The sequence below is a fragment of the Callithrix jacchus genome, chromosome 5 (genome assembly GCF_049354715.1).
Source record: "Callithrix jacchus isolate 240 chromosome 5, calJac240_pri, whole genome shotgun sequence".
NCBI lineage: Eukaryota > Metazoa > Chordata > Mammalia > Primates > Cebidae > Callithrix > Callithrix jacchus.
In genome coordinates this window covers 2,438,334-2,453,484 of record NC_133506.1, presented here as the reverse complement: position 1 = coordinate 2,453,484, position 15,151 = coordinate 2,438,334, and the positions used below count along the sequence as shown (strand labels likewise).

General features: G+C 50.2%; 1 protein-coding gene across 3 annotated transcripts in view; it reads right to left on the bottom strand.

Annotated features, from left to right (window-relative positions):
* Positions 1–15,151, bottom strand: part of MTCL2 (microtubule crosslinking factor 2) — an 89,433-nt gene that overhangs the window by 62,798 nt on the left and 11,484 nt on the right. For all 3 annotated transcript variants that reach the window (XM_035297986.3, XM_035297989.3, XM_035297987.3), the window contains exon 2: positions 1,216–1,440. In XM_035297986.3, coding sequence (XP_035153877.2) covers positions 1,216–1,440 — 225 coding nt within the window. The remainder of the gene's footprint in view (positions 1–1,215; positions 1,441–15,151) is intronic.

Here is a 15,151-nt window from a genome sequence, read left to right as displayed (position 1 = left end):
AGATGGGGCTTCACCATGTTGGCCAGGCTGGTCTTGAACTGCTGACCTCAGGTGATCTGCCCACCTTGGCCTCCTGAAGTGCTGGATTACAGGTGTGCGCCACCGCGCCTGGCCCACATTATTTCATTTAACCCTCATAGAAGCTTGTGAGATAGATTACAAACCCGTTTTACAGACGCGGACACTGAAACAGGTGACTTTTTTGAAATAATGAAATTCAGATATATTGGAGTCAAGATTTAAACCAGCCTTGACCAACTCCAGGCCTCCACTACTTTCCATTAGCGTAATTAAGAAACCTCTGCCTGGCACAGTGGCTCATGCCTGTAATCCCAGCACTTTGGGAGGCCAAGGCAGGAGTATCACTTGAGCCCAGGAGTTTGAGACTAGCATGGGCAACAGAATGAAACCCTATCTCTACAAAAAATAGAAAAATTACCCAGGCGTGGTGGTGTGCACCTGTAGTCCTAGCTACTCAGGAGGCTGAGGTGGGGGGGGATCCCTTGAGCCCAGGAGGTGGAGGCTTGAGTGAGCTAAGGTCACATTACTGCCTGATGCCTAGACCACAGAGCCAGACCTTTTCTCTAAAAAAAGAAGAAAAACAAACCTCCATGGAACAGTACAGGGACACACTGGAGCCCAGCACTAGGTGTGTGGTTGATACTCAGTAAACAGTAGCTGCTCAGCCAGGCAAGGTAGCTTACGCCTGGGAGGCCGAGGCAGGTGGATCATTTGAGGTCAGGAGTTCAAGACCAGACTGGCCAACATGGTGAAAGCCATCTCTTTTAAAAATACAAAAATTTGCCAGGCGTGGGGGCAGGCGCCTATAATCCCAGCTACTCAGGAGGCTGAGGCAGGAGAATCGCTTGAACCCGGGAGGCAGAGGTTGCAGTGAGCCAAGATCACGCACTGCATTCTAGCCCAGGCAACAAGAGAGAAACTCCATCTCAAAAAATGAGAACAAAAACAAAAACCGTAGCTGCTGCTAGAAGGAAGTACTCATATTATGATATCACTTTGGGGCACCCTTGATAGAAGGCCTGTGAGTTCACCAGGAATTCCTACTTAGATGAGGAAACTGAGGCCCACAGAGGTGGTAGAACTTGGCCACGGACACAGAAGTGAGATGCAAGGCCAACCTGGGCCCCATTAGACTGTGGTTCCATCCCAGCAACAAGGGCACCCAAGAGGGTTGGGGGAGACCCCCGGGCTGACCTTGACATCCTGCTCCAGACCACGGATAAGCTCGCCGTCCACCTGGCCAGTCTGGGCAGCACGCAGACTGCGGCGCTCAGCTTTGCGCAGCCGGTACTGCAGGATGCGGCAGGTCTTGCTGGCCTGGTCCAGCTGCTGCCGCAGCTCCTGCAGCTGATACACGTCCTCCTCCATATAGACATCCCGCATCTCCAGCATCTCGGCCCGCAGCTCCTCAATCTCGTCCTGCAGAGGGAAGAAAGGGTCAGGTCACTGGATTCACAGTAGCACCTAGGAAGCCTGAGTGCCAGCCACACCCAGTGCTGAACAAGGCACTACAGGGGACCTGGATGTTGGAGGCTGAAGGGCAGACCTCCAAAGATACCCGTGTTCACAGTCCCAGAATCTGTGCAGGTCATCTTACATGGCAAAAGGGACTTTGCAAATATGAGTAAATTAAGGATCCCAAGACAGGGAAACAGAAGCAGGGGCTGGAGATGCTTTGATGATGGAGGAGGGGCTGCCGCTAGAAGGCAAGGAAAAGGATTCTCCCCTGGAGCCTTCCTGAGGAATGCAGCCCTGCCCCGACCTTGATTTCTAGGCTCTGACCTCTAGGACCAGAAGATAATAACCTGGTGTTCTTTTAAGCCACTAAATTTGTTACAAAAGCAACAGGACACTAACACACTGGGGAAGCAGGAGAGGCCATTTAAGAAATATGGATGAGCATCAACGATGTATGTACTAGGCCCTGTGCTAAGTGCAGGGGCTGGGAGGGACAGTGGGTCCAGCCCCTTCTATATATTCTGTATGGAGCCCCAAGCTTCATGGGGAAGATACACAGTAAACCAGCAAATAATAATAACAAAAAACACCAGCTAGGTGTGGTAGCTCACACCTGTAATCCTGGCACTTTGGGAGGCCGTGGTGGGCAGATCATTTGAGGTCAGGAGTTCAAGACCAGCCTGGCCAACATGTTGAAACCCTGTCTGTACTAAAAATACAAAAAAGAAAAGAAGAAAAAAAAAGAGCCAGGTGTGGTGGTGCACACCTGTAATTCCAGCTACTCGGGAGGCTGACGCATGAGAATCACTTGAACACAGGAGGCAGAGGTTGCAATGAGCCTAGACTGCACCATTGTACTCCAGCCTGGGTGACAGAGTGAGACCCTGTCTCCAAGGGGGAAAAAAAAAACAAAAAAACTCAGATACTTTAAGCGCTAATAAAAACAAAACCAAAACCAAATCAAACAACGTGAATCATATGATAGAGTGATGAGGGAGGCTGCTATGTTAGGGGACATGATGAGGGAGGCTGTCTCTACAAAAGAGACATTTGAGCTGAGACAAGAAGGAACAGCCATGCAAAAAAGCCAGGGAGAGGTCATACCAGGCAGAGGGAACAGTGTGTGCCAAGGCTCAGAGGCAAGAAAGAGCTTGGCGTGTCAAGGTACAACAAGGAGGCCAGGGCAGCTACTGGGTTGAGGCTGAGGATACTGACAGGAGTCAGCCACCTGGGGCTTCGAAGGGCCAAGCAGAATCTGGGTTCAGTGTTTGTTTTGAGACAGGGTCTCACTCTGTTACCCAGGCTGGAGTGCAGTGGCACATTCTTAGCTCACTGCAACCTCTGCCTCCCAGGCTCAAGCCACCCTCCCACCTTAGCCTCTCAAGTCATTGGGACCACAGGCATACAACCCCACGTCAGGCAAATTTTTGTTTGTTTGTTTTTATAGAGACAGGGTTTTGCCATGTTGCCCAGGCTGGTCACAAACTCCTGAGCTCAAGCAATCTGCCCACCTCAGCCTCCCAAAGTGCTGGGATTACAGGCATAAGCCACCATGCCCGGCCGGGGTTTGGGTTTTAGGCAGAGAGGGTAACAGTATGACCTTACTTCTTCAAGGCAGCTTCTGCTACTGCTGTCATCAGCTTCCGGCAGTTCCTCACTTCTCCTTTGTGATCATTATTAGCAAATCTGCAGTTCTATGTTTAATAGTTTGTCTCCCAGTCAAACCGTGAGTGCCTAGAGGTCACCCCATCTGGCTTAGCAGGCTCCCAACAAACATTAACAGAATGGATGCATGTATGTTCAGTTTGGTTCAAAAATAACAAAAAAGACAAACCAATGTGCAACAATCGTTAGATACTAAGTGTAAGGGGGGAGGGAAGTAGAATTACGCAGAAGAAATGCGTGTTTATTATGTCTCGTACAAATGTGAAAACCCAGTCACAAACGGGAATGATAATACCATGGCTAAGTGTGACTGAATGATTTAAATAAGATTGTATGTCTATTAAGAAGGGAAAACTGGCCAGGTGTGGTGGCTCACACCTATAATCCCAGCACTTTGCGAAGCCAAAACTGGCAGATCACCTGAGACCAGGAGTTCAAGACCAGCCTGGTCAACATGATGAAACTCTGTCTCTACTAAAAATACAAAAATTAGCCAGGCGTAATGTGGCGCATGTCTGTAATTCTAGCTACTTGGGAGGCTGAAGCAGGAGAATCGTTTGAACCTGGGAGGCGGAGGTTGCAGTGAGCTGAGATTGCACCACTGCATTCCCAGAGGGAGACTCTATCTATAAATAAATAAATAAATAAAGCTGGGAGTGGTGGCTCACGCCTGTAATCCCAGCACTCTGGGAGGCTGAGGCAGGTAAATCACAAGGTCAAGAGATTGAGGCCATCCTGGCCAAAATGGTGAAACCCCGTCTCTACTAAAAATACAAAAATTAGCTGGGTGTGGTGGCATGCACCTGTAGTCCCAGCTACTCGGGAGACTGAGGCAAGAGAATTGCTTGAACACAGGAGGCGGAGGTTGCAGTGAACCGAGATGGTACCACTTCACTCCAAACTGGCAGCAGAGTGAGACTGTCTCAAAAATAAAATAAAATAAAATAAAGAGACACTGAGTCACCAGGGATGAATGACCTGCTAAAGGCATCCCTGAAGAGCCAGAGAAAGGACTAAGGATGGCGTTGATGGAAGCAGGGATGGGGGGTCGAAGGGGCAAAAAGGCCTCTGCAGGCCCTGGAGAGGGCAGATCTGGAGAGCAAGATTCCTCAGCCTTCCCTACCCCCATTCCCCAAGGAAAATGGAAAGGAAGGGACTGGGAAGTGGGGTCTCGTATTCCTCCCTCCTCATGCTGCCACTGCAAGGAGGGAGTGTCTACTCTGCCCCCGTTAGAGAGACACCTCTGGCTTCTAACGGAGCACCCCTCACCACACTCCTGCTGGGGCTAGCAGGAAGGCCGATCTGGCCTTAAGCCTGGGAAAGGAACAAATATGGGGGGGGTCTCTGTCTTCACTCCTGCCTGCCCAGAGGTGAGGTCTGCACTTCCAATGGTCAGCGTGGTAGGATGGCTCCCTGTGGGGAAGGGGGTATGGCTAGGGTTGCCAGCGCCCCCTGAGGCTGGATGAATTTAATTCAGGGTCAGGGTTAGGGAGCCCTACCCTCCAGGCCAGTTCTCAGCATCGTGAAGTTCGGGAGGTTTTCTGGCCCATGGGTTTGACTCCTGGGGTTGCAGAGGAACAGTCATTTCGCCAGCCCCTCCACCCCCACCTTCATCCTCATAGACACACAGAGTCACCACCCCACCAGCACACCACAGGGAAAGAACCAGAGTGGAGAGGAGGAAGTGGAACAGTCAATGATCACACCAGTTAAAGAAATGAGGAAGTGAGGGATCCCTGCGCTGTTTCAGGCAGCCTAAGAGGGAAGCATGAAGGAAAGAGCACTCAGGAAGTGCAAACCAGTTGGCTAAATCCAGGCTAGGCCAGCATCCAGATGATCTGTGTTCAAATCCTAGTCATGCTGGTTACCAGCACCTCTCTAGAAAGTTAAAATGACAGGATATGGTGATGGAAAGGCTATGGGGGTCTAAGTGGACCCCAAGCTCAGGATGAACGAAGGGGAAATGCACACAAGCTTACAATGCTGGGCTACATTAGATGCATGACATTTAGATCATGGGAGGTGACATCTCTCACATAAGATCACACCCAGGGCCGGGCGCGGTGGCTCAAGCCTGTAATCCCAGCACTTTGGGAGGCCGAGGCGGGTGGATCACGAGGTCAACAGATCGAGACCATCTTGGTCAACATGGTGAAACCCCGTCTCTACTAAAATTACAAAAAAATTAGCTGGGCACGGTGGTGCGTGCCTGTGATCCCAGCTGCTCGGGAGGCTGAGGCAGGAGAATTGCCTGAACCCAGGAGGCGGAGATTGCGGTGAGCCGAGATCGCGCCATTGCACTCCAGCCTGGGTAACAAGAGCAAAACTCCGTCTCAAAAAAAAAAAAAAAAAAAAAAGATCACATCCAGATCATGAGAGTCATTTTTGGAAATGACATTTTAACTTTTAAGGAACTGATTTTCTTGTTTATAAAACCAGCTGGGTGCACTGACTTACACCAGTAATCCTAGCACTTTGGGAGGCCGAGATAGGAGGATCAGTTGAGGCCAAAAGTTTGAGACCAGTCTGGGCAACATAGTGAGACCTCATCTCTATTTTTAAAAATAAATAAAGCACTGGCCGGGCACAGTGGCTCCCTCCTGTAACCCCAGCACTTTGAGAGGTTGAGGCAGGAGGATCACTTGAGCCCAGGACTTCAAGACCAGCCTGAGCAACATAGTAAAACCTCATCTCTACAAATAATAATAAATAAATTTGACTGGCCTGGTGCTGCACCTGTGGCTCCAGCTACTTGGGAGGCTGGGATGGGAGGATTGTTTGAGCCCAGGAGGTTGAGGTTACATTGAAATATGATTGCAACACTGCACTCCAGCCTGGGCAACAGGCACCTGCCTCTAAGAAACCAAAAAATGTAAAACATGACCATAGAGACAGTTTTGAAAATAGAGAAAACAGGCCAGGCGCAGTGGCTCATGTCTGTAATCCCAGCACTTTGGGAGGCCAAGATGGGCAGATCACCTGAGGTCATAAGTTCAAGACCACCCTGACCAACATGAATAAACCCCATCTCTACTAAAAATACAAAATTAGCTGGGTGTGGTGGTGCATGCCTGTAATCCCAGCTACTCGGGAGGCTGAAGCAGGAAAATCACTTGAACCTGGGAGGTGGAGGTTGCGGTGAGCCAGTATTGTGCCATTGCACTCCAGCCTGGGCAACAAGAGCAAAACTCCATCTCAAAAAGAAAGAAAGAAAGAAAATAGAGAAAACAGGCCGGGCGCAGTGGCTCACGCTTGTAATCCCAATACTTTGGGAGGCCAAGGCTGGTGGATCATTTGAGGTCAGGAGTTTGAGACCAGCCTGGACATCTTGGTGAAACCCTGTCTCTAGTAAAAATACAGAATTAGTCAGGTGTGGTGGCAGGTGCCTGTAATCCCAGCTACTGAGGCAGAATTGCTTGAACCCAGGAAACAGAGGTTGCAGTGAGCTGATATCATACCACTGCACTCCACTCAGAGCAACAGAGCAAGATTCTGTCTCAAAAAAGAAAAAATATAATCCATGCATAATTCCAGTATCTGAATACAGTGTGGTTCTCAGAGTACAGTTTCTAGGCCAGTAGCATCAACATCACTGGTGAATTTGTGAGAAATTCTCATGTCCCAACCCAGACTTGCTGAATCAGAAACTCCTATGGTGAGCCCTCAAGGGGTTCTGATGTGGGGCATTTTCTTCTAGTTTCTTTACCCCATAAAAGGGCAAGCGTCAAGTTCCCAGGCCAGGGCCTGACAGAGCAGCACCTCTGTAAGCATCCCTTGAATAAGTGAATGAATGAATGACAGTTCTCACATGAGCAGCTGTCTCCCCAGGGCCTGCCCTTCACCACAGTCAATCTGTGACAGCGAAAGATGTTGCATTCATGCCAGTTCCGTCTCTCCAGGGGGGCCTAGGCCTCCCCGGGGGCTAGTCCCAGCTGCAGGCAGAATGCCCGTCAGCCCCACTGGCATGGCCCCACATGAGAGGGTGAGTTGACAAAGGCAGGCTTGTGGCCCAGCGCTGGGTCTGCAGGGACGTGGGCGGGAGAGGCTGGTGAATGCAGGGCTTAGGCAGGGGCACTGAGCTTTTGGGGTCCAGGCGGGGCTAAGAGAGGGGCTTCTGGGGCTTGGAGAGGGGACCCAGAGGGCAGGCTCCAGCAGTTCACAGTCCTCAGGGTGCCTAAGAATGCTCTGGGGCTCATGCAGTCTGGCCCCCATCCCAGGAGAGCTCCAGTGACAGATCCAACTGAAGGAGCTGGGGGTGATGGGCCCTGGGGGTGGGAGTGGGGATCACAGGCTTCCCAACTCCTTCACAGACAGCTCAGTGCTTCTGAAGAGCCTCTCCCAGCTAGCTCCCAGACCCCCTCACTGTGTGGATGGGGTGCAGGAGAGGCCCAGCTCCGCTGGACTCAGTGGGCCTTGTGGCTATAGAACAAGGTTGCAGACATGGTGAAACGCTGTTTCTATTAAAAGTACAAAAATTAGCCAATGTGGTGGCTTGTGCCTGTAATCCCAGCTACTTGGGAGGCTGAAGCAAGAGAATTGCTTGAACCCAGGAGGCACAGGTGCAGTGTGCTGAGATAGCGCCATTACACTCCGGCTTGGGCGACACAGTGAGCCCGTCGCAAAAAAAAAAGAAAGAAAAAAGAAATCCCCCCAACACCAGCAGGAAAACCCTAAGCCTCATCCTCTGCGAGACAACAAAAGGGCGTAGTGCCTGGTAGTGCCCACCTCAGAGCCTTGGGGCCCCTGACCCTCAGGCCCACCACAGCCTGGCCACCTCTTTCAAGTTGACCCCTTCTTCTTCTTTTTTTTTGAGATGGAGTTTCACTGTTGTTACCCAGACTGGAGTGCAATGGCACGATCTCAGCTCACTGCAACCTTCACCTTCTGGGTTCAAGCAATTCTCCTGCCTCAGCCTCCCAAGTAGCTGGAACTACAGGCAGGCACCACCATGCCCAGCTAATTTTTGTATTTTTAGTAGAGACGGGGTTTCACCATGTTGACCAGGATGGTCTCGATCTCTTGACCTCATGATTCACCCGCCTCGGCCTCCCAAAGTGCTGGGATTACAGGCGTGAGCCACCGCACCCGGCCAACCCCTTCTTCTTAAAGGCTACTCTTGAAGCTAACCCAGATTTTTTAACCTGGACTGGAAACAGGGAATAGGACCATGGGGGAGGATGGGGGAGCAGGGCATCCACACTGCTGCCAGGATAGGCAGTGCTTCCCTTTCTAGAGAATGCTTTTTTGCTCTGATTACACAGTTAATAGCTGCTTATTGGAGAAAACCTGAAGAAGGCAGATGGCTTTCTATGTCTTCCACCATTTCTCACCAGCTTCTGCATGAGGTCCAAGTCCCCTTAGGTGGCCCTGAGCCAGCCCGGGTCTCCTCCCTTCTCCCACCTTACTCCAGCCCTCCAGCATCCAGATAGGCAGTGACTTTAAAAATGGCTACCATTGGCCGGGCGTGGCGGCTCATACCTGTAATCCCAGCACTGTGGGAGGCTGAGGCGGGCAGATCAGCTGAGGTTGGCAGTTCGAGACCAGACTGACCAACGTGGAGAAACCCCATCTCTTAAAAATACAAACAAACAAACAAAAAACGGCTCCCATTGGCTGGGCACAGTGGCTCATGTCTGTAATCCCAGGACTTTGGGAGGCCGAGGCGAATGGATTATCTGAGGTCAGGGGTTCGAGATTAGCCTGACCAACATGATGAAACCCCATCTCTACAAAAAATTAAAAAAAAAAATAGCCGGGTGTGGTGGTGCGTGCCTGCAATCCCAGCTACTCGGGAGGCTGAGGCAGGAGAATCGCTTGAACCCTTGAGGCGGAGGTTGCAGTGAGCTGAGATTGCACCATTGCACTCCAGCCTGGGTGACAGCGAGAGATTCCATCTCAAAAAAACAAAAATTGGCTGCCACCTATTAGGAGCGTCACTAATTTCCAGGCCCCAGCACAGGCAGTGCGTGTATTAACAGTTGACAGTTTAATCCTCTTACCAACCCTGTGAGGTAGATGCTGAAAATGTTCCTATTTTGCAGACGAGGAAACCGAGGCTCAGAAGCTTCACAGAGCTGCTTACGCAAGGGACCTGTGGGGCTGGATTCCAAACAAGCCATGTGGCCCTGGGCCAGTATTGTCATAACTGTGCTCTTCCCATTTCTTCAGCTATTCCCTTTGCTAGAATGGCCTTTGCCAGGCTGACTCCTGACTGTCTCATGCTTCTAGAACATTTCCTCCCCTCAATTTGATTCAAACACCATACTCTGAGGTCTACGGTTGCTTGTGCTGGTAGTTTTAAGTTGTATTTGTCTGTTTTCAAGTCAGTCTTCCCCAAGAGCTAGGGAGAAGGGCAGGGGCTGGTTTGTGTCTAGTCCCCAGCATCACCCAGGGCAGGATGTGGTACAGAGCAGGTACCTGTCACTGCCTACGGGTAGATGTAGGAATTAAAGAATGAGTATGGGGCCAAGCATGGTGGCTCACGCCTATAATTACAACACTTTGGGGGGCCAAAGAGGGAGGATCCCTTGAGCTCAGGAATTCGAGACCAGCCTGGACAACACAGCGAGACCCTATCTCCATAAAACATTTAAAAATTAGCCAGGTGTGGTGGTGTAGCCTCAGATACTCAGGAGGCTGTGGCAGGAGGATCACTTGAGCTTGGGAGGTTGAGGCTGCAATAAGCAAGGATCACACCACTACACTCCAGCCTGAGTGACCAAGTGAGAGTCTGACTCAAAAAAAAAAAAAAAAAGTATAGTGTCTGTCCTGCCCAGTCCACAACTCCAGGCCAGCTGCAAAGAGTTAGGAAGACAGGAGTTCAAGACCATCCTCGGCAACACAGCGAGTCTCCATCTCTATGAAAAAATTAAAAATAAAAAAAACTAAGGTAGGCATATCTGTAGTCCCCAGCTACTCAGGAGGCTGAGGCAGGAGGATCACTTGAGCCCAGGAGTTCCAGGCTGCTGTAAGCCATGACCGCACCACTGCACTCCAGGCTGAGTGACAAAGTGAGACCCCTGTCTCTAAATAAAAATAAAAGAGGGAGAGCCTGGACAGATCAGAACTGGTCTCAGTTCCCCATGCCACCCAGGAGGGTAGGCAGGGTCTGTCTACGCAGGGAACCTCCTGCTCACACACCCACTCCCAGTCCACAAAGTGTGTCTTTGTCCACCCCCTGCCAATCCTTGAGCTCAGCCTCCAGGAAGCAGCCTCTCAGAGGCAAAGCTGCTCCCCTCGATGGACTGGTTCCCAGGAATCCTGGGAGAATTGTCCAGGAAGAGACTCTTGGTCCCGGCTGGGCCGGACGGCCAAACGTGAACTCACACTACTGCTAATAATAGCAGGATCTTACACAGCAGCAGAGGGCTTCACAGTTTACAAAGACATTCCATCTGAATCATCTCATGAGTCCTCACTAAAACCCTTAGTCAGGCAAGACAGGAACCTTCATCCCTGTTCAACAGATGAAGAACTTCAGAGAAGCACAGGGAAGGTGGGCCGTGCCCAAGCACATGCAGACAGGCAGGGGAAGGGGGTGACACCTCCAAGGGGGATTCAGACTCCAAACACCGACTTCAAGATCTTTCCTCGGAACCAGAACTCAGAGAGTCCACGAACTTGGAAAATCACATCTTCTTTTTCACTGACCTCTGAGTAAAATGTAGCATTTCCTTTTATTCTGGGCCTATAAACAAACCATCATTACATGAGTAATACCTGTGACTCTGCCACCAAAAGAAATCACAGATATTTTCATGTCATATAACAGTTGCTACAAGTGTCAAAATATTATTTACACTCATCCGTACTTTGAAATTATGCTAGTTAGATCTGTCACCAGAATTTATGAGTTAAAAAGCACACATATTACTATGTTGTAATTTTAAAATACTTTAATAACTATTTCAATATAATTGGTTTCCTTTATATTTCATTTTAAACATTGAAAATTGTATCTTATTTTGGCTGAGCATGGTGGCTCACATCTGTAATCCCAGCACTTTGGGAGGCCAAGGCAGATGAACCACCAGAGGTCAGGAGTTTGAGACTAATACGCGTAAAACCCTGTCTCTACTAAAAATACAAAAATTAGCTGGGTGTGGTGGCGTGTGCCTATAATCCCAGCTACTTGGGAGGCTGAGGTGGGAGAGTCACTTGAACCTGGGAGGCAGAGGTTGCAGTGAGCCGAGATCGTACCATTGCACTCCAGCCTGGGCGGCAAGAGTGAAACCCCATCTCAATAAATAAATAAGTTATATTTTACTGTATTTCATTTTAAATTTTATTTATTTATATATTTATTTAGGTAGAGACAGTCTTGCTACGTTCCTAGGCTGGTCTGAAACTCCTGGTCTCAAGCAATCCACCCACCTTGGCCTCTCAAAGTGTTGGGATTACAGGCGTGAGCCACTGTGCCCAGCCCATTTTAAGCATTTAAACATGTTATTCTGGGACTTATTCTAGCAGAGAGCCAAAAGAGGTCCATGGCACAGAGTAAAATGGAGGCTCTTTTCCCTCTGGAGCCATCTCATCTACAGGGCCTGGGTTGCTGCCCCAGAACCTCGATCTCCACCACCAAAGCATAAAACTGGAGAAGCAGAGCTCTGCTTTCAAATCACACTTTTATTTTTTGAGACAGGGTCTCGCTGTGTCACCCAGGCTGGAGTGCAGTGACTTGATCACAGCTCACTGCAGCCTTGACCCCTTGGGCTAAAGTCATCCTCCCACTTCAGCCTCCCGAGTAGCTGGGACTATAGGCACACACTACCATGCCTGGCTGAATTTTATGTTTTTTTGTAGAAGGGGTCTTGCTCTATTGCCCAGGCTGGTAAATCACACTTTAAATGTTCTAAGAAAGGGTACTTTCTGTGAGAAGCCCACACAGATGTAAGATGATTTACCTTTGCTCATTGAGGACAGCAGGAGGAAGTCGAGACTTTGGGCCTTGGAACCTTTGCACGTGGCTCCAGATGCATGGCTATGATGGAATTGGCCTGCAGGAGCTGGTGAGCTGTGGGCCTGGAGATGAAAGTGACCAAACACCAGGACCATCTGCAGAAACGCAGCAAGTGGCAGTGTGTAGTCTGAACCCAGCAACAGCTTCCAGCTGGTACTGGGAGGACAGGGAGAGAACCAAGGGACATGAGGCTCCTGAAGGCAGGAGCAGGTTGCCTCCTGCCAGTCCCTAAGGAAGAGACTTCCAGAGCGGAAGTCCCCCAGCTACCTCCCACCTAAGAGTCAGCTTCCGGTGTCCCTGGGAACTCTGATATGACCCCTACGGACTACATTCTAGAAACCCTGGATATGCCAAGACTGGGTCAGGAGCAGGGAGCTGGAATCTCAGCCCACCTACCTCCCATGGGACTCTGCACTGCCTGGGCCGCCTACTCTACACATTTCTCACCTCAAAAGCCACCTCTGGCGGGGTGCAGTGGCTCACACCTGTAATCCCAGCACTTTGGGAGGCTGAGATGGGCGCATTATTTGAGGTCAGCGGCTTGAGAACAGCCTGGCCAATATAGCAAAACTCATCTCTACAAAAATACAAAAATTAGCCAGGCATGGTGGTGCACACCTGTAATCTCAGCTGCTCGGGAGGTTGAGGCAGGAGAATCACTTGAACCCAGGAGGTGCGTGTTGCAGTGAGCTGAGATGGCGCCATTGTACTCCAGCTAGGCGACAGAGTGAGACTGTCTGAAGGAAAAAAAAAAAAAATGGGTGCGGTGGCTCACACCTGTAATCCCAGCACTTTGGGAGGCCAAGGTGGGTGGATCACGAGGTCAGGAGTTCAAGACCAGTCTGGCCAAGATAGTGAAACACTGTCTCTACTAAAAACACAAAAAAGTAGCCAGGCAGGGTGGTACATGCCTATAATACCAGCTACTCGGGAGGTTGAGGTGGAGTGAGCCAAGATCACACCACTGCACTCTAGCCTGGGCAACAGAGCGAGATTCTGTCTCAAAAATAAAGGAAAGAAAAGTAGTAACCATTTAAGCCGTGTGTGGCTCACACCTGTAATCCCAGCACTTTGGGAGGCTGAAGCAGGGAGATCACAAGATCAGGAGTTCAAGACCAGCCTGACCAACATGGTGAAACCTCATCTCTATTTAAAAAATTAATTTTTTTTTTTTTTAAAAACACCTCCACCAAGAAGCCTCCCTGGCTTCCCTAGGGCACAACCCTTTTGTTGTTCTATATCTTAGTTGTGGTGGTGGCTACAGAACTGGATGCATTTGCCAAAATTCATTTTATTGTATATAGATTATCCCCAGTACACCTGACCTAAAACCCCAAAATGCGAAATGCAAAGGAAAACAAAACCTCCAATGAGTTTTCATTACACACAAAAGAAAACCCAAATCCCAGCCAGGCACAGTGGCTCAGGCTTGTAATTCCAGCACTTTGGGAGGCTGAGGTGGGCAGATCATGAGGTCAGGAGTTTGAGACCAGCCTGGCCAATATGGTGAAATGCCATTTTGACTAAAAAATACAAAAATTAGCTGGGCACGGTGGTACACGCCTGTAGTCCCAGCTACTCAGGAGGCTGAGGCAGGAGAATTGCTTGAACCCGAGAGTCGGAGGTTGCAGTGGGCCGAGATCATGCCACTGCACTCCAGCCTGGGTGACACAGTGAGACTGGAGTCTTTTTTTTCTAAAAAGAAAAAAAAGAAAGAAAAAGAAAACCCAAATCCCATCATAGGGCGTACAGGTGCGAGCCTTTGCCTTTGCGGGCTTCTGCCTGGATTTCCCTGCCTGCCATCTCTACACTGCTGGGTTGCCTTCTTCCTCAAGCCTCCACTGAAATGCCACCTCCTCTGAGAAGTCTTCCACGCTTCTCCAAGCCCATTATGTCCATCTTAACCCCTTCCTTCTTTCTTGATGTATATCACAGGCTTATTTGTGATACTTGTCATTTTATTTATTTGTCTGTTTGCCTGCAGAAGTCAGTCTCTACCACTAGGATGTGATGTCAGGAGGACAGAGGCCAGCACAGTGCCTGGTACACACAGAACAGCTCAATAAAGAGGTGCTGATCTGAGGTCAGGAGTTCGAGACTAGCCTGGCCAACATGGTGAAATCCTATCTCTACAAAAAATGCAAACATTAGCCAGGCGTGGTGCCTCTTGCCTGTAATCCCAGCTCCTTGGGAGGCTGAGACAGAAGAATTACTTGAACTCAGGAGGTGGAGGTTGCAGTGAGCCAAGATCAAGCTCATGCCACTGCACTCCAGTCTGGGCTAGAGTGAGACTTTACCTAAAAAAAAAAGAGGTGCTGAATGAATAAACAGGGCTCAGAGGGGAGGAGACTCCCCCTGCTCTACGCCACTGCAGAAAACCATTTCCAGTCAGCACTCCTGTGACTGAATTTAATTCCCTGATTCTATGAAGCTAATGCCCACAGGTGCTTCAGACCCCAGTGGCGGGGCTCAAATCCCAGCCCAGAAACACCCAGGCCACAGCCCTGCCAGATTCCAAACCTTACCCAAGTGTACCACCTCCTCCCTAGGTTCCAGAGGCCCAACAAGCCAGATGGGCAGACCAACCCAGAAGAATGACAGAGCTGAGCTGAGAGACCAAGAACCTTCACTCTTCGAGACAGCAACCATACTACAGAGGAACAGGAATCTCTGTCAGGCCTGTCTGCTCCCACACTGCCCTGGCCATCATGGTCCCTCCCTCAGGCCGAGGCCTGGGCTGCCTCCCATCTGCCACCCTGGCTCTGGGCCACTTGTCTCCCGCCCAGGCCCAGGCCACTCACCCCAGCCCCAGAAGGGCTGCTCTGTTGAGTAGGCCAGCAGTGGCCACAGGGGCGGCTTGCCAGCCCCACCCAAGAGGCCAGGGCAGCCATCTGCTGTCCCTTCTGCCAGTCCCCCAGGAGTCTGTCAAGGCTCCAGATGAGATCATTGCACTTGGACCCCAAGAAAGGGTCTTCAAAAAACACCACAGAGCTCCACTTCTCAGCCCAAATGCAAACACTGCATTCAGGGCACAGCAGCAGGGGAAGG